This window comes from Centruroides sculpturatus, unplaced genomic scaffold (assembly GCF_000671375.1).
Source record: "Centruroides sculpturatus isolate CEXI.00-Female unplaced genomic scaffold, Cexi_2.0 scaffold1976, whole genome shotgun sequence".
NCBI lineage: Eukaryota > Metazoa > Arthropoda > Arachnida > Scorpiones > Buthidae > Centruroides > Centruroides sculpturatus.
Window position 1 is genome coordinate 79,472 of NW_019386458.1, and position 13,807 is coordinate 93,278.

General features: G+C 31.4%; 1 protein-coding gene and 1 long non-coding RNA gene across 2 annotated transcripts; both read left to right on the forward strand.

The window, feature by feature from the left end:
• The first annotated feature begins 3,264 nt into the window (after positions 1-3,264).
• LOC111615037 lies at positions 3,265-3,684 on the forward strand. Its single transcript, XR_002755023.1, has 3 exons — positions 3,265-3,351; positions 3,416-3,456; positions 3,603-3,684. It is a non-coding gene; the product is annotated as an uncharacterized LOC111615037 (long non-coding RNA).
• A 761-nt stretch (positions 3,685-4,445) lies between these two features.
• Positions 4,446-13,792, forward strand: LOC111615039 (peptide transporter family 1-like; the record flags this gene model as incomplete). Its single annotated transcript, XM_023356412.1, has 6 exons — positions 4,446-4,743; positions 4,848-4,931; positions 5,183-5,282; positions 7,393-7,483; positions 10,898-10,978; positions 13,735-13,792. Coding segments are annotated over exons 1-6 (479 nt in total), but the record flags the coding sequence as incomplete, so codon positions are not given.
• Between the last annotated feature and the right edge of the window lie 15 nt (positions 13,793-13,807).

The following is a 13,807-nucleotide window of genomic DNA, read 5'->3' on the forward strand; positions in this document are numbered from 1 at the left end:
ACGCGACACTTGGGCGATCTGTCCAGGAGGTGCTTCAGCGAGGAGGGAAATTGGCCCCTGTCTAAGTGTTATACACTTGAAAATGCCTGGAAAACTCTAACTATTACTATTAAGTGGTTTTGTTTACTCTGTCACAACTCACAAGATGCAACGTTTATTGTATTACTCCTTTCCTGCCATTCTGAACTTGCGACGTATCGCTAGGAGATGTTTTTGAAAAAATACTTTAGAATAATTCAGAACAAAAAGACTGCCACAAGAATATTGTATTACTTAAAATCAGCGGCAGCATCACTTGACCAATATATCAAAATTTAGTATATTAATAAAAAGAAATTTTCTGTAAAAAGATTTTACAGAAGAATATTAATAAAAAGGTAAAGTCAAAGCAAAATTCACCAACAGCCTAGATCAGCGGTCGGCAACCTCTGGTCCGTGGACCATTGAAGGTTCGCGAGAAAATTTGGGTGGTCCGTGGAAAAATTTGGAAATTGATCAACTGAAAGTTACGCTAAGTATTACGAAAGAAATGCAAAATGCTTAATTGCTTTCTTCACTCATTGGGGGTTTTTATTCGAATCTAAATCCAAATACGAAATGACTGTTATCAATAAATAATGAATAATAGACAATATTGTGAGTGCGGATGTCTTCCTTTGTGGAAAGCGCTAAGAATTCATAAATTTATTTCAAACAAGCAGCAATGAACTGTAGTCTTGCATTAATTTGTTATAATTAAACAAGCGAGTTTCATATTAATATAGTAAAATTGTACTTTTATGATTATTATTCTCCAGATTTTGTATCGTTTAAAAAAGTTAATGATAGTGGTCCGCGGGATTCAAACTTGTGAGTCTAGTGGTCCGTGAGGTCATAAAGGTTGACGACCGCTGGCCTAGATGACTTGACAGCGCTCCTCCATAATCAAACAATTTTATAGAATACATTGTTATTAGTGAACTTAATTGGATCAAACATGGCGATAGAGATTGGGCTCGTTGACTGGTAAAATACTTTTAATACAAACGGAAAAGTGTAAAGCGAAATTTATGAATCTATATTTATCGTCATCATATAATGTAATTATTACAAATTGCAAAAGTTTTATATTCGAATATTTAGATAGAGACTTCTTTCATTCTTTGTCCCAAAATGGCATGACCTCCTATGATGCACGAGATTGAAAAGAGGTGGAATTCAGACCATGCATGAAGTTTAGTTGTTTCTCCAATGAAAAAGTCCTTATTTCTGGGCTGATAGATCTATTTTGCCCCACTGCAAAGCAATTTATAACATTCGTCAGTTTTGCTTTCGTCATCGAATGAGGACTAGGCATTTTGCCACAATTCAATTGTAATTGAAATGTGGAAATTTCAGAGGAATTTCAACAGTTGTGAGAAAAATGACTGTACAAATAATTCTCTATGAATCAAACTACGAGTATTGAAAAAGACAAACATGGTTTGAGACTTTGTTTTGTGGACGTTAATTTTAATGATCATAGTTTACGTGGGACAATTCAATTACGTGGGACACCGTGTTTCGTCACTTCTAACAATTTTCTTGATATAGACTTACAGCCTGTTATGCCGACGACTAATTCGGAAGCTCCCATGTATCTGATTATGCTCAGATAAAGCAAAAACCTCGAACATAATTTTCGTTTTTGTAACTTTTCCGAAAGAACGGTGTGTGCATGTTTACCGACACTTCATATCTTTTGCTATAATTCGGCATGTCATACGACGATCTCTAACCAGAAAAAAAGAAACGTTCTGTTTTCATGAATCCATCAAAAACATTCAAACAACCGTGTATAACCTGGCATCTCGTATTGGTAGGCTTGTTTCAAATGCTGCAAGATTTCTTTTGAAGTTTACCTAAATTTAAAATAAAACATAGTGGTTTCACATTAATCCATTACAAGAATTTTGAGGGAGAAAAATCACATTAGCGCTTTATTCCAAGACTGCTACACTCATTAGTACTTTTATTGCGAGACGAAAACTTTCATACACTGAACATGGGTAAAAAATAATAAGAAATAAATATATATATATTCAATTTTTTAACTTTGTTATTTCTTCTGTCCAAAACAAAAATCAATATGATTACTGTTCTATTTTTAATAACCGACTAACCCACTTATTACAAAAGATTAATATATTATAGATAACCTTGCAGTTTATCGTTAGCGAGAAAAACTTGTACTAGATAAAATAAGATTAAATTTTTCTATTGTAATTCTATAAATACATAAAACAATAAAACAGTAGCTATTGTAGAACACGAATATAGTTGTCTAATATTTTATTTATTTATTATATTTATATTATTATAATATTTTATTAAATTTACCAATTTAATATCAATAATTAATTGTTATTTAAATTTATAGTGTATAAGCAATTAAATGACGTCACTATACAGCACATAAATAATTAATTTCTAATTACTTTTATGTCTTATATTCGCCGTTATAAGAGCATTTTAAACATTTCGGAAGGCAAATAATATTATGCTTTTTTATAATTAAGTAATCAAAGTACATTCGTGAAAATATATGTCCTCAGAACAGAAGATAACGGCAATTATATTAACTTTTTTGTGATAAGATAAATAACTGAATTTAAAATAGCGTTTTTATTGATTTCAGCTATCATTTGAATAAAACTTTCACACTCGATAAATGATATAAAGCACGAAAACACTTTTTATTTCGAATGATGACATCGTTCAGCGATGAAAATGTGGATAAAAGTACTTCAATATTTTGGTATTTTTAATCTATTTATATTTTTATTTAACCTGAACTTTTTTGTAGCTACTCCGTTACTTTCTTCTCAAAGAATTTCTTCAGTTCGAGTAAGTATAAAACAAAATAGAAGTTTTTACCAGTTATTTCATTCTATGTAATTGTANACTAGATATAATATTTTATTAAATTTAACAATTCAATATCAATGATTAATTGTTATTTAAATTTATAGTGTATAAGCAATTAAATTACGTAACTATACAGCCAATAAATAATTAATTTCTAATTACTTTTATGTCTTATATTCGCCGTTATAAGAGCATTTTAAACATTTCGGAAGACAAATAATATTATGCTTTTTTATAATTAAGTAATTAATATACATTCGTGAAAAATATGTCATCAGAACAGAAGATAACGGCAAATATATTATATTTTTTGCGATAAGATAAATAACTGAATTTAAAATAGCGTTTTTATTGATTTCAGCAATCATTTGAATAAAACTTTCACACTCGATAAATGATATAAAGCACGAAAACACTTTTTATTTGGAATGATGACATCGTTCAGCGATGAAACTGTGGATAAAAGTACATCAATATTTTGGTATTTTCAACCCATTTATATTTTTATTTAACCTGAACTTTTTTGTAGCTACTCCGTTACTTTCTTCTCAAAGAATTTCTTCAGTTCGAGTAAGTATAAAACAAAATAGAAGTTTTTACCAGTTATTTCATTTTATGTGTAATTGTTTTATTTATTTAACGAAAATAACTTAAAAATTGCCATTTGATCCGTAAAAATATTCTGAATTATTTATTCAAATATATATTTTTTTCAGGAAAAGCTTCCATATCCAAAGGCCGCATTGTTCATTTTGCTGCTTCCATTTGGAATTTACTTTTTCTACGTTTCATTATTAAGTAAGTTATTTTATCGATTTTATTACGTTATAAAATTGCGGTGAAAGTAACAAATTTTGTCGAATTTATTAACCATTTTTATAAAACACAATACAGCATCGTGTTTAAAAACATAAATAATGCTAGTTGCGTTAGTAATAACTAGCTTATAAAAAATTCATTTTTTTTCCATTTATCAAAATTTACTTCCAGAAGAATATTCCAATTAGAATAACTGGAATATTCTTCTGGAAAATTCTTCTGAAATATTCTTCTGGAAAATCGATCTGAAAAAATTAGATTGATGTGAAAACGCAAGACAAAACTTAAGAAATCAGGGAAAATTCATTTCGAAAGGCCTTAACCTGGAAAGTGATTGTATCTAGATGTTATGTACTGAATAAAGCCTGGTGAACTCTACGTCCATTGGTCCGTTTCCAACCCGCGATCATCTACCACAGACAGGTGCAATGTTCTTCAATATTCCAACGACCAATCATACATGAAATGTTAATGAAAAGTAGAAAAAGTAGAATTAAATGTTTAGTGAGTTTTAAACAGGTCATGAACTAAACGGGTAAATGTTTTAGCTACTTTATTGGTATTAGGATTTATGAGTACAAGAAATTAAGTAAACTTGTTTAAAATGACGGCATTGTGGTTGGATTTTATTCAGAGGAAGCAACATGTGTGGAGTGGACCTTTTTCCGTTCAGAGAATACCAAGTAGTAGTTAAATGTAAATTGACTACGTTTAAATTTAAATATGTTTTAAAGTAATAGTGTTTGTATAATTCGAAATTTCTCCGTAGTTAATGACGAAATGCTTGTCTCGAAAACATTAAGCGACACGTAATTTCATGCATTTTAATGGAGGTTAGAAATAATTATATTGCAGAAACAAATAATATTAATTTTAATTTCTTTCGAATATTTTAGACATTCTTATTTTATATCTTACCCAAGAACTTTTGTACGACGATAACGAAGCAACTAATATATATCACATATTTTCTATGGCGACATTTTTTGTAAGCCTGTTAGGTGGAACACTGGCTGACACTGTGATAGGAAAATTCAGGTGAAAATAAAACTTCAATTAGTTAAATTATCAGAAAAATTCATGTGTCTTAAAGCCATTTATAAGATATAATCGAAGTATTAATTGTATATTTTTATTTATAGAACAATAAGTTACATGTTAATTTTAACTTTATTTGGATGCGTAATCCTCACTATGGCTTCTGTCCCAAATTTTCTTCCAATGAGGTAACTTATGAATTTATTTTAATCTGTATTATCGTACTTAAAAATACCAGAAAAGATTTACAATAATTTAAGTTCTTGTCATTCCTGTATGAAAGAAAACATTTTACCATATTTTCATTTAAAATTTGAACTTCTAAGTTATAATATTCGTGTGATATTGTATATTCTTCAATTATCTGTTTCTTCGGTTTAAAAATATATGCAAAATATTAAGAAAATTTATAAAAGCTCAGTTTTATCTTTGTATTTAGATTGACGACTATGGTTAGTTTAGTAGTAATAAGTATTGGAACAGGAGCAGTGCAACCTTGTCTTCGTGTGTTTGGAGGAGATCAGTTTCAAGCAAATCAGGTAATTATTTTTTCATTTATACATTGTTAAATACTAATATACCTCGACATACGATGGTCTTCTTGTCTTGAAGCAGTCCTGGCCAACTTATATTGGAGTATGACTGACCAAGTTAAATGCACCAATGATCTACTTTACATCGTTATTCTTCTATAACAGCATAATAATTTTATTAAAAGTATACTACAGAACATAATTATACTTATTTATTATGTAGTAATTAACATTAGAGAACATCTCTCTTTGGTAAATGCACTAAAAACATAAATCAAACAACACCATTTCTATTTCATTGTAATAAAAAAGAATTTTTTTTCTTCACAAAAATTGCAAATTTTTTTCTTGTTTAGTTTACTCAGTTTGCACTTAACTGAAATATCTTAAGATACAACTAAACAATTAATAGAATAACAATATAACCTAGCAAAACCCTTTGACACAAAGAGTACCACACTTTATCCTATGAAGAGTAACCTACTTGAATTTTCTTTTTACTACTTGTCCATGGGCAAGTAATTAAAAGAAATTTCTCGGTGAAAGGCATTGGCTGCAACCTTGAAATTGTAGATCTACACATTTTCACTATTGTCTGTCTGCTGTCTGTCCTTCGCGTACCTCGATAACGAAGTTACATGGAATAAAATTCAGACTACTTGAAAAACTTAAGGCCAGAAGCCGCGATTAATATACAAACTTCTAGTCGAGACCAAAAGTCCCGTGATTTTTAAAATTTTAATTAAAATCCTTTGCTATTTAACATGCCATACTTTCAGCAATCGACTTGTTGGCCATCCCCGCCATAAGATTTCTTGCAGGCCTAGACGTTTCGCCAAACAAAAGTGCATATAGTTAAAACCAACAAAGCTGTGTACCGCAGCATTATTCTACTTATAACCTGTATAATTAACATTGATTACTGTTTATAATAATCTTAGATTAAAAATTGGTTACAAAAGTATGGCACTTTTGTAAAACGATCATGTAACCTCTCGTCATCTGACAATGTGTATTCGCTTGCGAATATTACGTTGGACTTCCAATCAAATGAACAAGGCTGTTAAAACTGTCGTAAGTCGAAGTACGTCTACTTATTGCTCATTTCTCTCTATTAATAATACTATTAAATACTCGTGAAATATTCATTTATAATTAAAGATGTCGCAGCAAATAGTTATGCAGGTATGCTTTTAAATAGCATAAAATTCATTTTTCCTTGTACTAATTATTTTACAAATGCATTTAATCTTTCTTAAAATTATTATAAAATAGGTAAAATATTAATTTTGAGGATAGAGATAAATCTTATTTTAAATATATATATATAGCCTATATGCTAATAACGAGAAAAATTGTTATTAAATCTTGCCCTTCTCGAGATACGACACAAAACTCCCGTTTATCTTCCCACTCTTTCGATTTTTAACTACCAAACTTTAATAGCATGATGTGCCATAAATAAACAAACTTCCCTACCAAATTTCTGAAATCTTTAATAAAAGACAGGAGAAATTAAGTCACATAGCGGATGGAAAAATTGTGCCACTCACATACACAACTAAAATTCACACATACAGAGAAAATCATCAAATACAGTATTTTTGCATTTCTTCAATGCTTCAAGATCCACTGAGTCCAATAATTGGGGGGGGGGCATCATTTGACTAATCGCTATCCTTTCCCTCTATTAAATATGCATATATCGCATATAAAATAAGCTGAAAAAGAACATTTAAAGTGCGGTCCAGACTATCAAATAACGTGATGCAGATCTAATATAATAGCAGTATAGCAGACTAATCACTTAGTCCGTTAAAAAAAAAAGACTACGTCCTTGGCTGAATTGAGACCGTCTTATAAGACACTATGCCCGCAGTTTTGCGTAAAGTGTACCTGGATATAATATAAAAAAACCACAAAAATGTACAAATTATAATGTTTTACGTTATATCCACAGTACTTTTTACATACTATCTTAAATAAATTATATATATTTTTTAAATACACAGTTTCGTGCAAGTTATATAAATAAATTGCTTATAGATACTTAAAATTAACTGAATTTTTATTGCATTAATAATTATAATCATTACAGTTTATATATAATTTACAGAAAATAGAATTACGCAGATTTTTTTCTCATTATTCTATTTCCTTGAGATTGGGGATGATGCTATCCATGATCCTAGTCCCTATTTTTAGAGGTAAAGTGTGTATTTTAAGTAATAAAACAAATAAGAATTAAATTATAAGCTTTAGCAGTTTTCTGCGAAAAAATTATTTCCGTTTCGTCAAACATTTTCACCGATTTTTATAGTTTCAATGGTACTGAATACGAATCTGGCAACAGAATTAACTTAACACCCACCACTTTTGAAAGAAATGAGGTTTTTGAAGGAAAACATTTTTGTTCAAAATATCATATTTGTTAGCTAATTGGCTATGTGTTAAATGTATGTTAATTACTCCCGTTTTATAATTCTATACATTTCAAAAGTGAAACATTAAATGATACGTTTTCTTCCTTTTCTATTCTTCTTCTGAAGTCTCTCACTCTGGATTTCAGCAGTAATCTGCTATCACGTTCCCGTTCCCCTTTCGCTATATCACTTTTCAAGGAACATTTTTTACCGTTTCTGATGAAACATTTCTCCATGTCCATCAGAAACGGCTCCTAGGTTAGCGAAAAAAATCTAAATGGGCAAGCAGGAAATTGCATCTTGTGTGAGATATTGCAATCCAATGTTTGTAGAACGTTACCAAATTCTCTACGATTTTCTCATACTTGTTAGCTCGTACATTCCCCAAAAAGCCTTGCTTACGTTCTCGAATTCCTCCACTCTCTTCTTTCCGTTCAGTTACGTTTTTTCCTCTAAACTAAGATTCTTCAAATTCTGTTTTATTATGGGCCAACGGAATTCCCTTTCTCAGATTACAAAACTTTGCTTCAGGAAAGTAAAATCTTCTTTTCTGTTCTTACCTTTCACAATGTTTTTCATCAAAGTGATCTTGATACGAAGAGGAGGTATGANCCTACCAAATTTCTGAAATCTTTAACAAAAGACACGGGAGAAATTAAGCTACATAGCGGATGGAAAAATTGTGCCACCCACATACACACACTAAAATCCACACATAAAAAGAAAATCGTCAAATATTTTTGCATTTCTTCATGCTTGAAGATCCACTGAGTCCAATAATTGGGGAGACATCTTTTGACCGATCGCTATCCTTTCCCTCTATTAAATAAGCTGAGGAAGAACATTTAAAGTGCGGTTCAGACTATCAAAGTCACGTGATGCGGATCTAATATAATATCAGTATAAGCAGACTAATGACTTAGTCCGTTTAAAAAAAAAGACTGGTTACGTCCTTGGCTGAATTGAGACCGTTTTATAAGACATTATGCCCGCAGTTTTGGGTAAAGTGTACCTGGATATGATATTTAAAAAAGAAAAAAATGTACAAATAATAATGTTTTACGTTATATTAACAGTACTTTTTACATACTTTCTTAAATAAATTATATATATATTTTTAAATACACAGTTTCGTGCAAGTTATATAAATAAATTCCTTATAGATACTTAAAATTAACTGAATTTTTATTCCATTAATAATTATAATCATTATAGTTTATATATAATTTACAGAAAATAGAATTACGCAGATTTTTTTCTCATTTTTCCATTTCCTTGAGATTTGGGACGATGCTGTCGATGATCCTAGTGCCTATTTTTAGAGGTAAAAGTGTGTATTTAAGTAATAAAACAAATAACAATTAAATAATAAGCTTTAGCTGTGTTCTGCGAAAAAATTATTTCCGTTTCGTCAAACATTTTCACCGATTTTTGTAGTTTCAATGGTACTGAATACGAATCTGGCAACAGAATTAACCTAACACCCACCACTTTTGAAAGAAGTGAGGTTTTTGAAGGAAAACATTTTTGTTCAAAATATCATATTTGTTAGCTAATTGGCTATGTATTAAATGTATGTTAATTACTCCCGTTTTATAATTTTATACATTTCAAAAGTGAAACATTAAGTAATACGTTTTCTTCCTTTTCTATTCATCTGAAGTCTCTTACTCTGGATTTCAGCAGTAATCTGCTATCCCGTTCCCGTTCCCCTTTCGCTATACCACTTTTCAAGGAACATTTCTTATCGTTTCTGATGAAACATTTCTCCATGTCCATCAGAAACGGCTCCTAATTTAGCGAAAAAAAATCTAAATGGGCAAGCAGGAAATTACATCTTGAGTGAGATATTGCAGTCCAATGTTTGTAGAACGTTTCCAAATTTTCTACGATTTTCTCATACTTGTTAGCTCGTACATTCCCCAAAAAGACTTGCTTACGTTCTCGAATTCCTCCACTCTCTTCTTTCCGTTCAGTTACGTTTTTTCCTCTAAACTAAGATTCTTCAAATTCTGTTTTATTATGGGCCAACGGAATTCCCTTTCTCAGATTACAAAACTTTGCTTCAGGAAAGTAAAATCTTCTTTTCTGTTCTTACCTTTCACAATGTTTTTCATCAAAGTGATCTTGATACGAAGAGGAGGTATGAGGATTTTAGTTTCCCCCAGAGCGGGAAAAGCATTATTCTTCTTACCAAGTATTTATTGAATGGTAAGAACTCCTTGATTGATTGCCTCATTCACATAAAAAACCAGCAGAATTTGGTGTATCCTCTTTAAAGATCTGTTAGCATTGCAACCACTTTGAGATCCTGTAGCTGCTGAAGTTCCTTCAACAAAGTGGTATATCGATGCAAAAAAACGAGATTGTCTTCCATAGAAAAAATTTTAGATTACCTGATTCCGTTTCTCTGTAACAGGAAGCATCACTGCTTGAGACGTAACGCAAGTAGTTGAGCCCTTTTTTTGAAAGATCCAAATCACAAATCAGATCTGACATCTACCACTGACACCTCTAAACCTGATTTAGGAGAATTCATTTCGGATTTCAGATTCATATTCAGCACACTACAATATAATAAAAATATCGCATTATCTTTCACGGGAGGATTTCGATGCAGAACAGTGTAATAATTCTTTTAATTCTACTTAACTTTTTAGTTTTTCCTGTTTTATTTCATTTTTCACAGAGATGATTAATTCTTACTTATTAAGTAGTGATTGTATGCTATTTCCAAGTATATTTATATATATACAAATGTCAGACTAAGTAGTATGTATCATGCACGACAGATAAAGGTTTCTTCTACACCGTTCAAGTATTGGCATCAAGTTTGACACGAATATTCTTTGTTACCCTAGGAAAAACTGTGGGGTCCCACTCCAACTACCCCTAAATACCACACGCTCTTAAGTTAAGCCCGGGCAATTTTTTGTATTTTGCGTTTTATTATTGTAAATATTCGGGTCAACGACTGAAAATTTTATTTATCAACACCACTGTTTTTATCACCCTCACTAAATCCCCACTACCTCAAAAGCTCAAGCAATGCCTGGCACATTCAGAAAATACGATAATAACACTGGAAACTAGCATACAACACTACTCGTTAGTTATTAATTAAACAAACTATTATTCTCTGGAAAAATTAAAATATAATAATAGTAATAATAAATTTTTTCATATTTTTTCATTTAGCTAAGATTCATTGTTTTGAAGAGTCGACGTGCTACCCTTTAGCTTTTGGTTTTAATTTAGTTATACTTACACTTACTTTAGGTAAGTTAATTAATCATATCTTGAGATTAATCTAATTTTTCTTAATTGTAATTAAAAAAAGACGTTGACAGGATTTTCTGTCAAAAGATAAAATACATAAGGTTTAGATTAAAATATTTCAGTAAGTTATACGTTGTTTCTACTAAATATTAGCTAAATACAAGTGTATGATAGTATAGGTAATAGATAGTGGGTTACTAGGCCTTACCTGGCCTGGACTTCCTCTTCCCATGAATCCAAATTCTACCTCCGTGTTTATGAAAAATACTGACACAATATAAATTACAGTTAAGAGCATCTTAAAATTAGTAAAATGCGTTTTTTTGGTCAAAATAGTCAAATAAACACCGTCAAAAATGGGTGGAAAAACTGTGAGGCTTTTCTGCGTGGTTTCATGCACTTAAGGCTGTTTTAACTGTATAAAGAAAGAGATTCTAGGGGCATAATTTATAAGAATATATTTTAAAACAAAGGAAATCTGTGTGAGCCTTTTCTGCATGCTAGAGGAAAACTCAGTTTCTACAACCTAATTTTGACTAGGTCATGCCGCTCGCACTTTGAATGTTTTGCCGACACATCAAGCATTTGATACTGATCTCGAGACTCTCGAGAATTTTATATATTAAATTGTACCACTATCTAGAAGCCACGATATGATTTCCCCCACAAGAAGGAGAAGTCGAGGATGCACGCAATCGAATAGCCCATTATGGATCACCTATATTTTGGTGCCATTGTATTTAGCTGATANGAAGCAAAATATATGTATACTGCTGCAATATTATCTATAAGCTGTAGAACAAGGGTCTCCAAACTACGGCCCGCGGGCCGGATCCGAACCGCGAGGTCAGTTCATCCGGCCCGCCGTCGCATTGTGCTAAAAATTAGCTAAAATATAATTTTGTATAATTATAATTATATTTATATTTTTATGTAAATAATTATATTTGTAGATAAACTTACTATGTAGAAAAATTAAAATAAGCGTAAATAAAATTGCCAAAACTGGTTCAATCTGATTTTTGCATCTGACAGTAATATAATTTTTAGAAAAATCGATAATATAAAAAATCTGGCGACTTTTTGCGCCTTTGGATATCAGTACCTGTACACAAAAAGCGCTCTGAAAAAGTATAGGGTGGTTATACAGTAGAGCCTCGGTTATCCAATTCCCGATTACCCGACACCTCGGTTAACCGACAGTCCTAGTCAACAAATTTTAAATGTCCGCTAGTGATGTGGCGCTACAATATTTGGCTATGTCTTGGCTACTTTAATATTATTTTTACGTGTTTTAGCTGGCAACACTCATTCGACCATGAAAGCGAGCCAGTATTTAAACGAGGCTTAATTTTATAATTTTTAACGATACAATATTTAACGATTATTATTTTAAAAAATTTTTGTTAGGCTTAACATCGATGAAAATTCAACGCGAAGTAGGTTAATAGCGATATACTAATATACTAATATACTAATTACATGGGATATAATAATATACTACACTAATAATGGATATTTTATACTTCTCGGTTATCCGACTTTTCAATTATCCGACCAACCCCAGTCCCTAATTGGGTCGGATAATCGAAGCTCTACTGTAATTAAAGTTGCTTTACTCAGACCTGTCTAGAGCGCGTTCTCGTGGATGTATTTTGATGAAACTTGGTATATATGTTACTAGCGTTGTTGTGGCTCAAAATGTATCTATTATAAATGTATAACACTTCCCGCGGGAGAGAAATTCGAAAAATTCCTTCTTAGCGTACATTCTCTTGACGTACTCTATTAAAACGCAATCAAAAACGCAGAAAACCGCGTCTAAAATAGTATAATAGAAGCTGAGTTCTACACGGTAAGCCATAATTTTGTCTTTCTCCCTCGCGGGGGAATTTCGAAATCTATGTAATATACAAGTTCGGATACGTGCACTGCATATCTCGCCGACCACGCGACTGCGCCGCGCGATTATCTATCTGGTATACATACGCGTCTTGCCCCTCGCCACCCGCTGACATCAAAAATATAACTCATACCTAGATGATATCTTTTAATTTATATGAATTTTTAATAAAATAATATACAGCCTATTTCCACCCTGAAGGTTCATTCTAAATATTCGTGAAAGAATTTTTGAAATTGGATGAGTAGTTTTGGAGATTACCTCCGACATCCAAACTTACAAACTTTACCTCTTTATAATATTAGTATAGATATGGACAGCTGTACGGCGTTTTGAACATGTAATTGATGCAAATAGATTGCACATTGAACAAATGTTGTGAATAAAAACGTTTTGCGTGTTTCCATTTTGTGTTTCTTGTTCTTCATGCGCCATCTTTTACCTAGTAATAAAAATTCGAACTAAGTAGTTTTTTTTGCATTTTCCTTTTCCCCGTGGTCCATATAACATATATATCATCAAAACACGTTCACGAGAACGGACTCTACACAGGTCTGAGTAAGTCAACTTTAATTATACCTGCAATGAAGTTTCTAAGGAAAGCGATTACGAGCTTGCTGCAGCGACTGTGTTTATGTATTGGTAAATAAATGTGTTGGTTGTCTTTATTTTTTGTGTATTAAGTATACTGTATTGAACAAAATAGTTATGTGACCCGTGCTCGTCATTCATTCAGTTATGCGGCCCACTGTGAAAAAAGTTTGGTGACCCCTGCTGCAGAAAATTTTTTTGTCTGAAACTAAAATAAAAAAGATAGATAATAAGAAAAAATTTATTGAAATTTCGTTTACAGTTATTTTTTTAATTGGATATCCCACTTATAAAATTAATCCCATTTCTGGAAGTGTATTGCTGAATGGAATCAA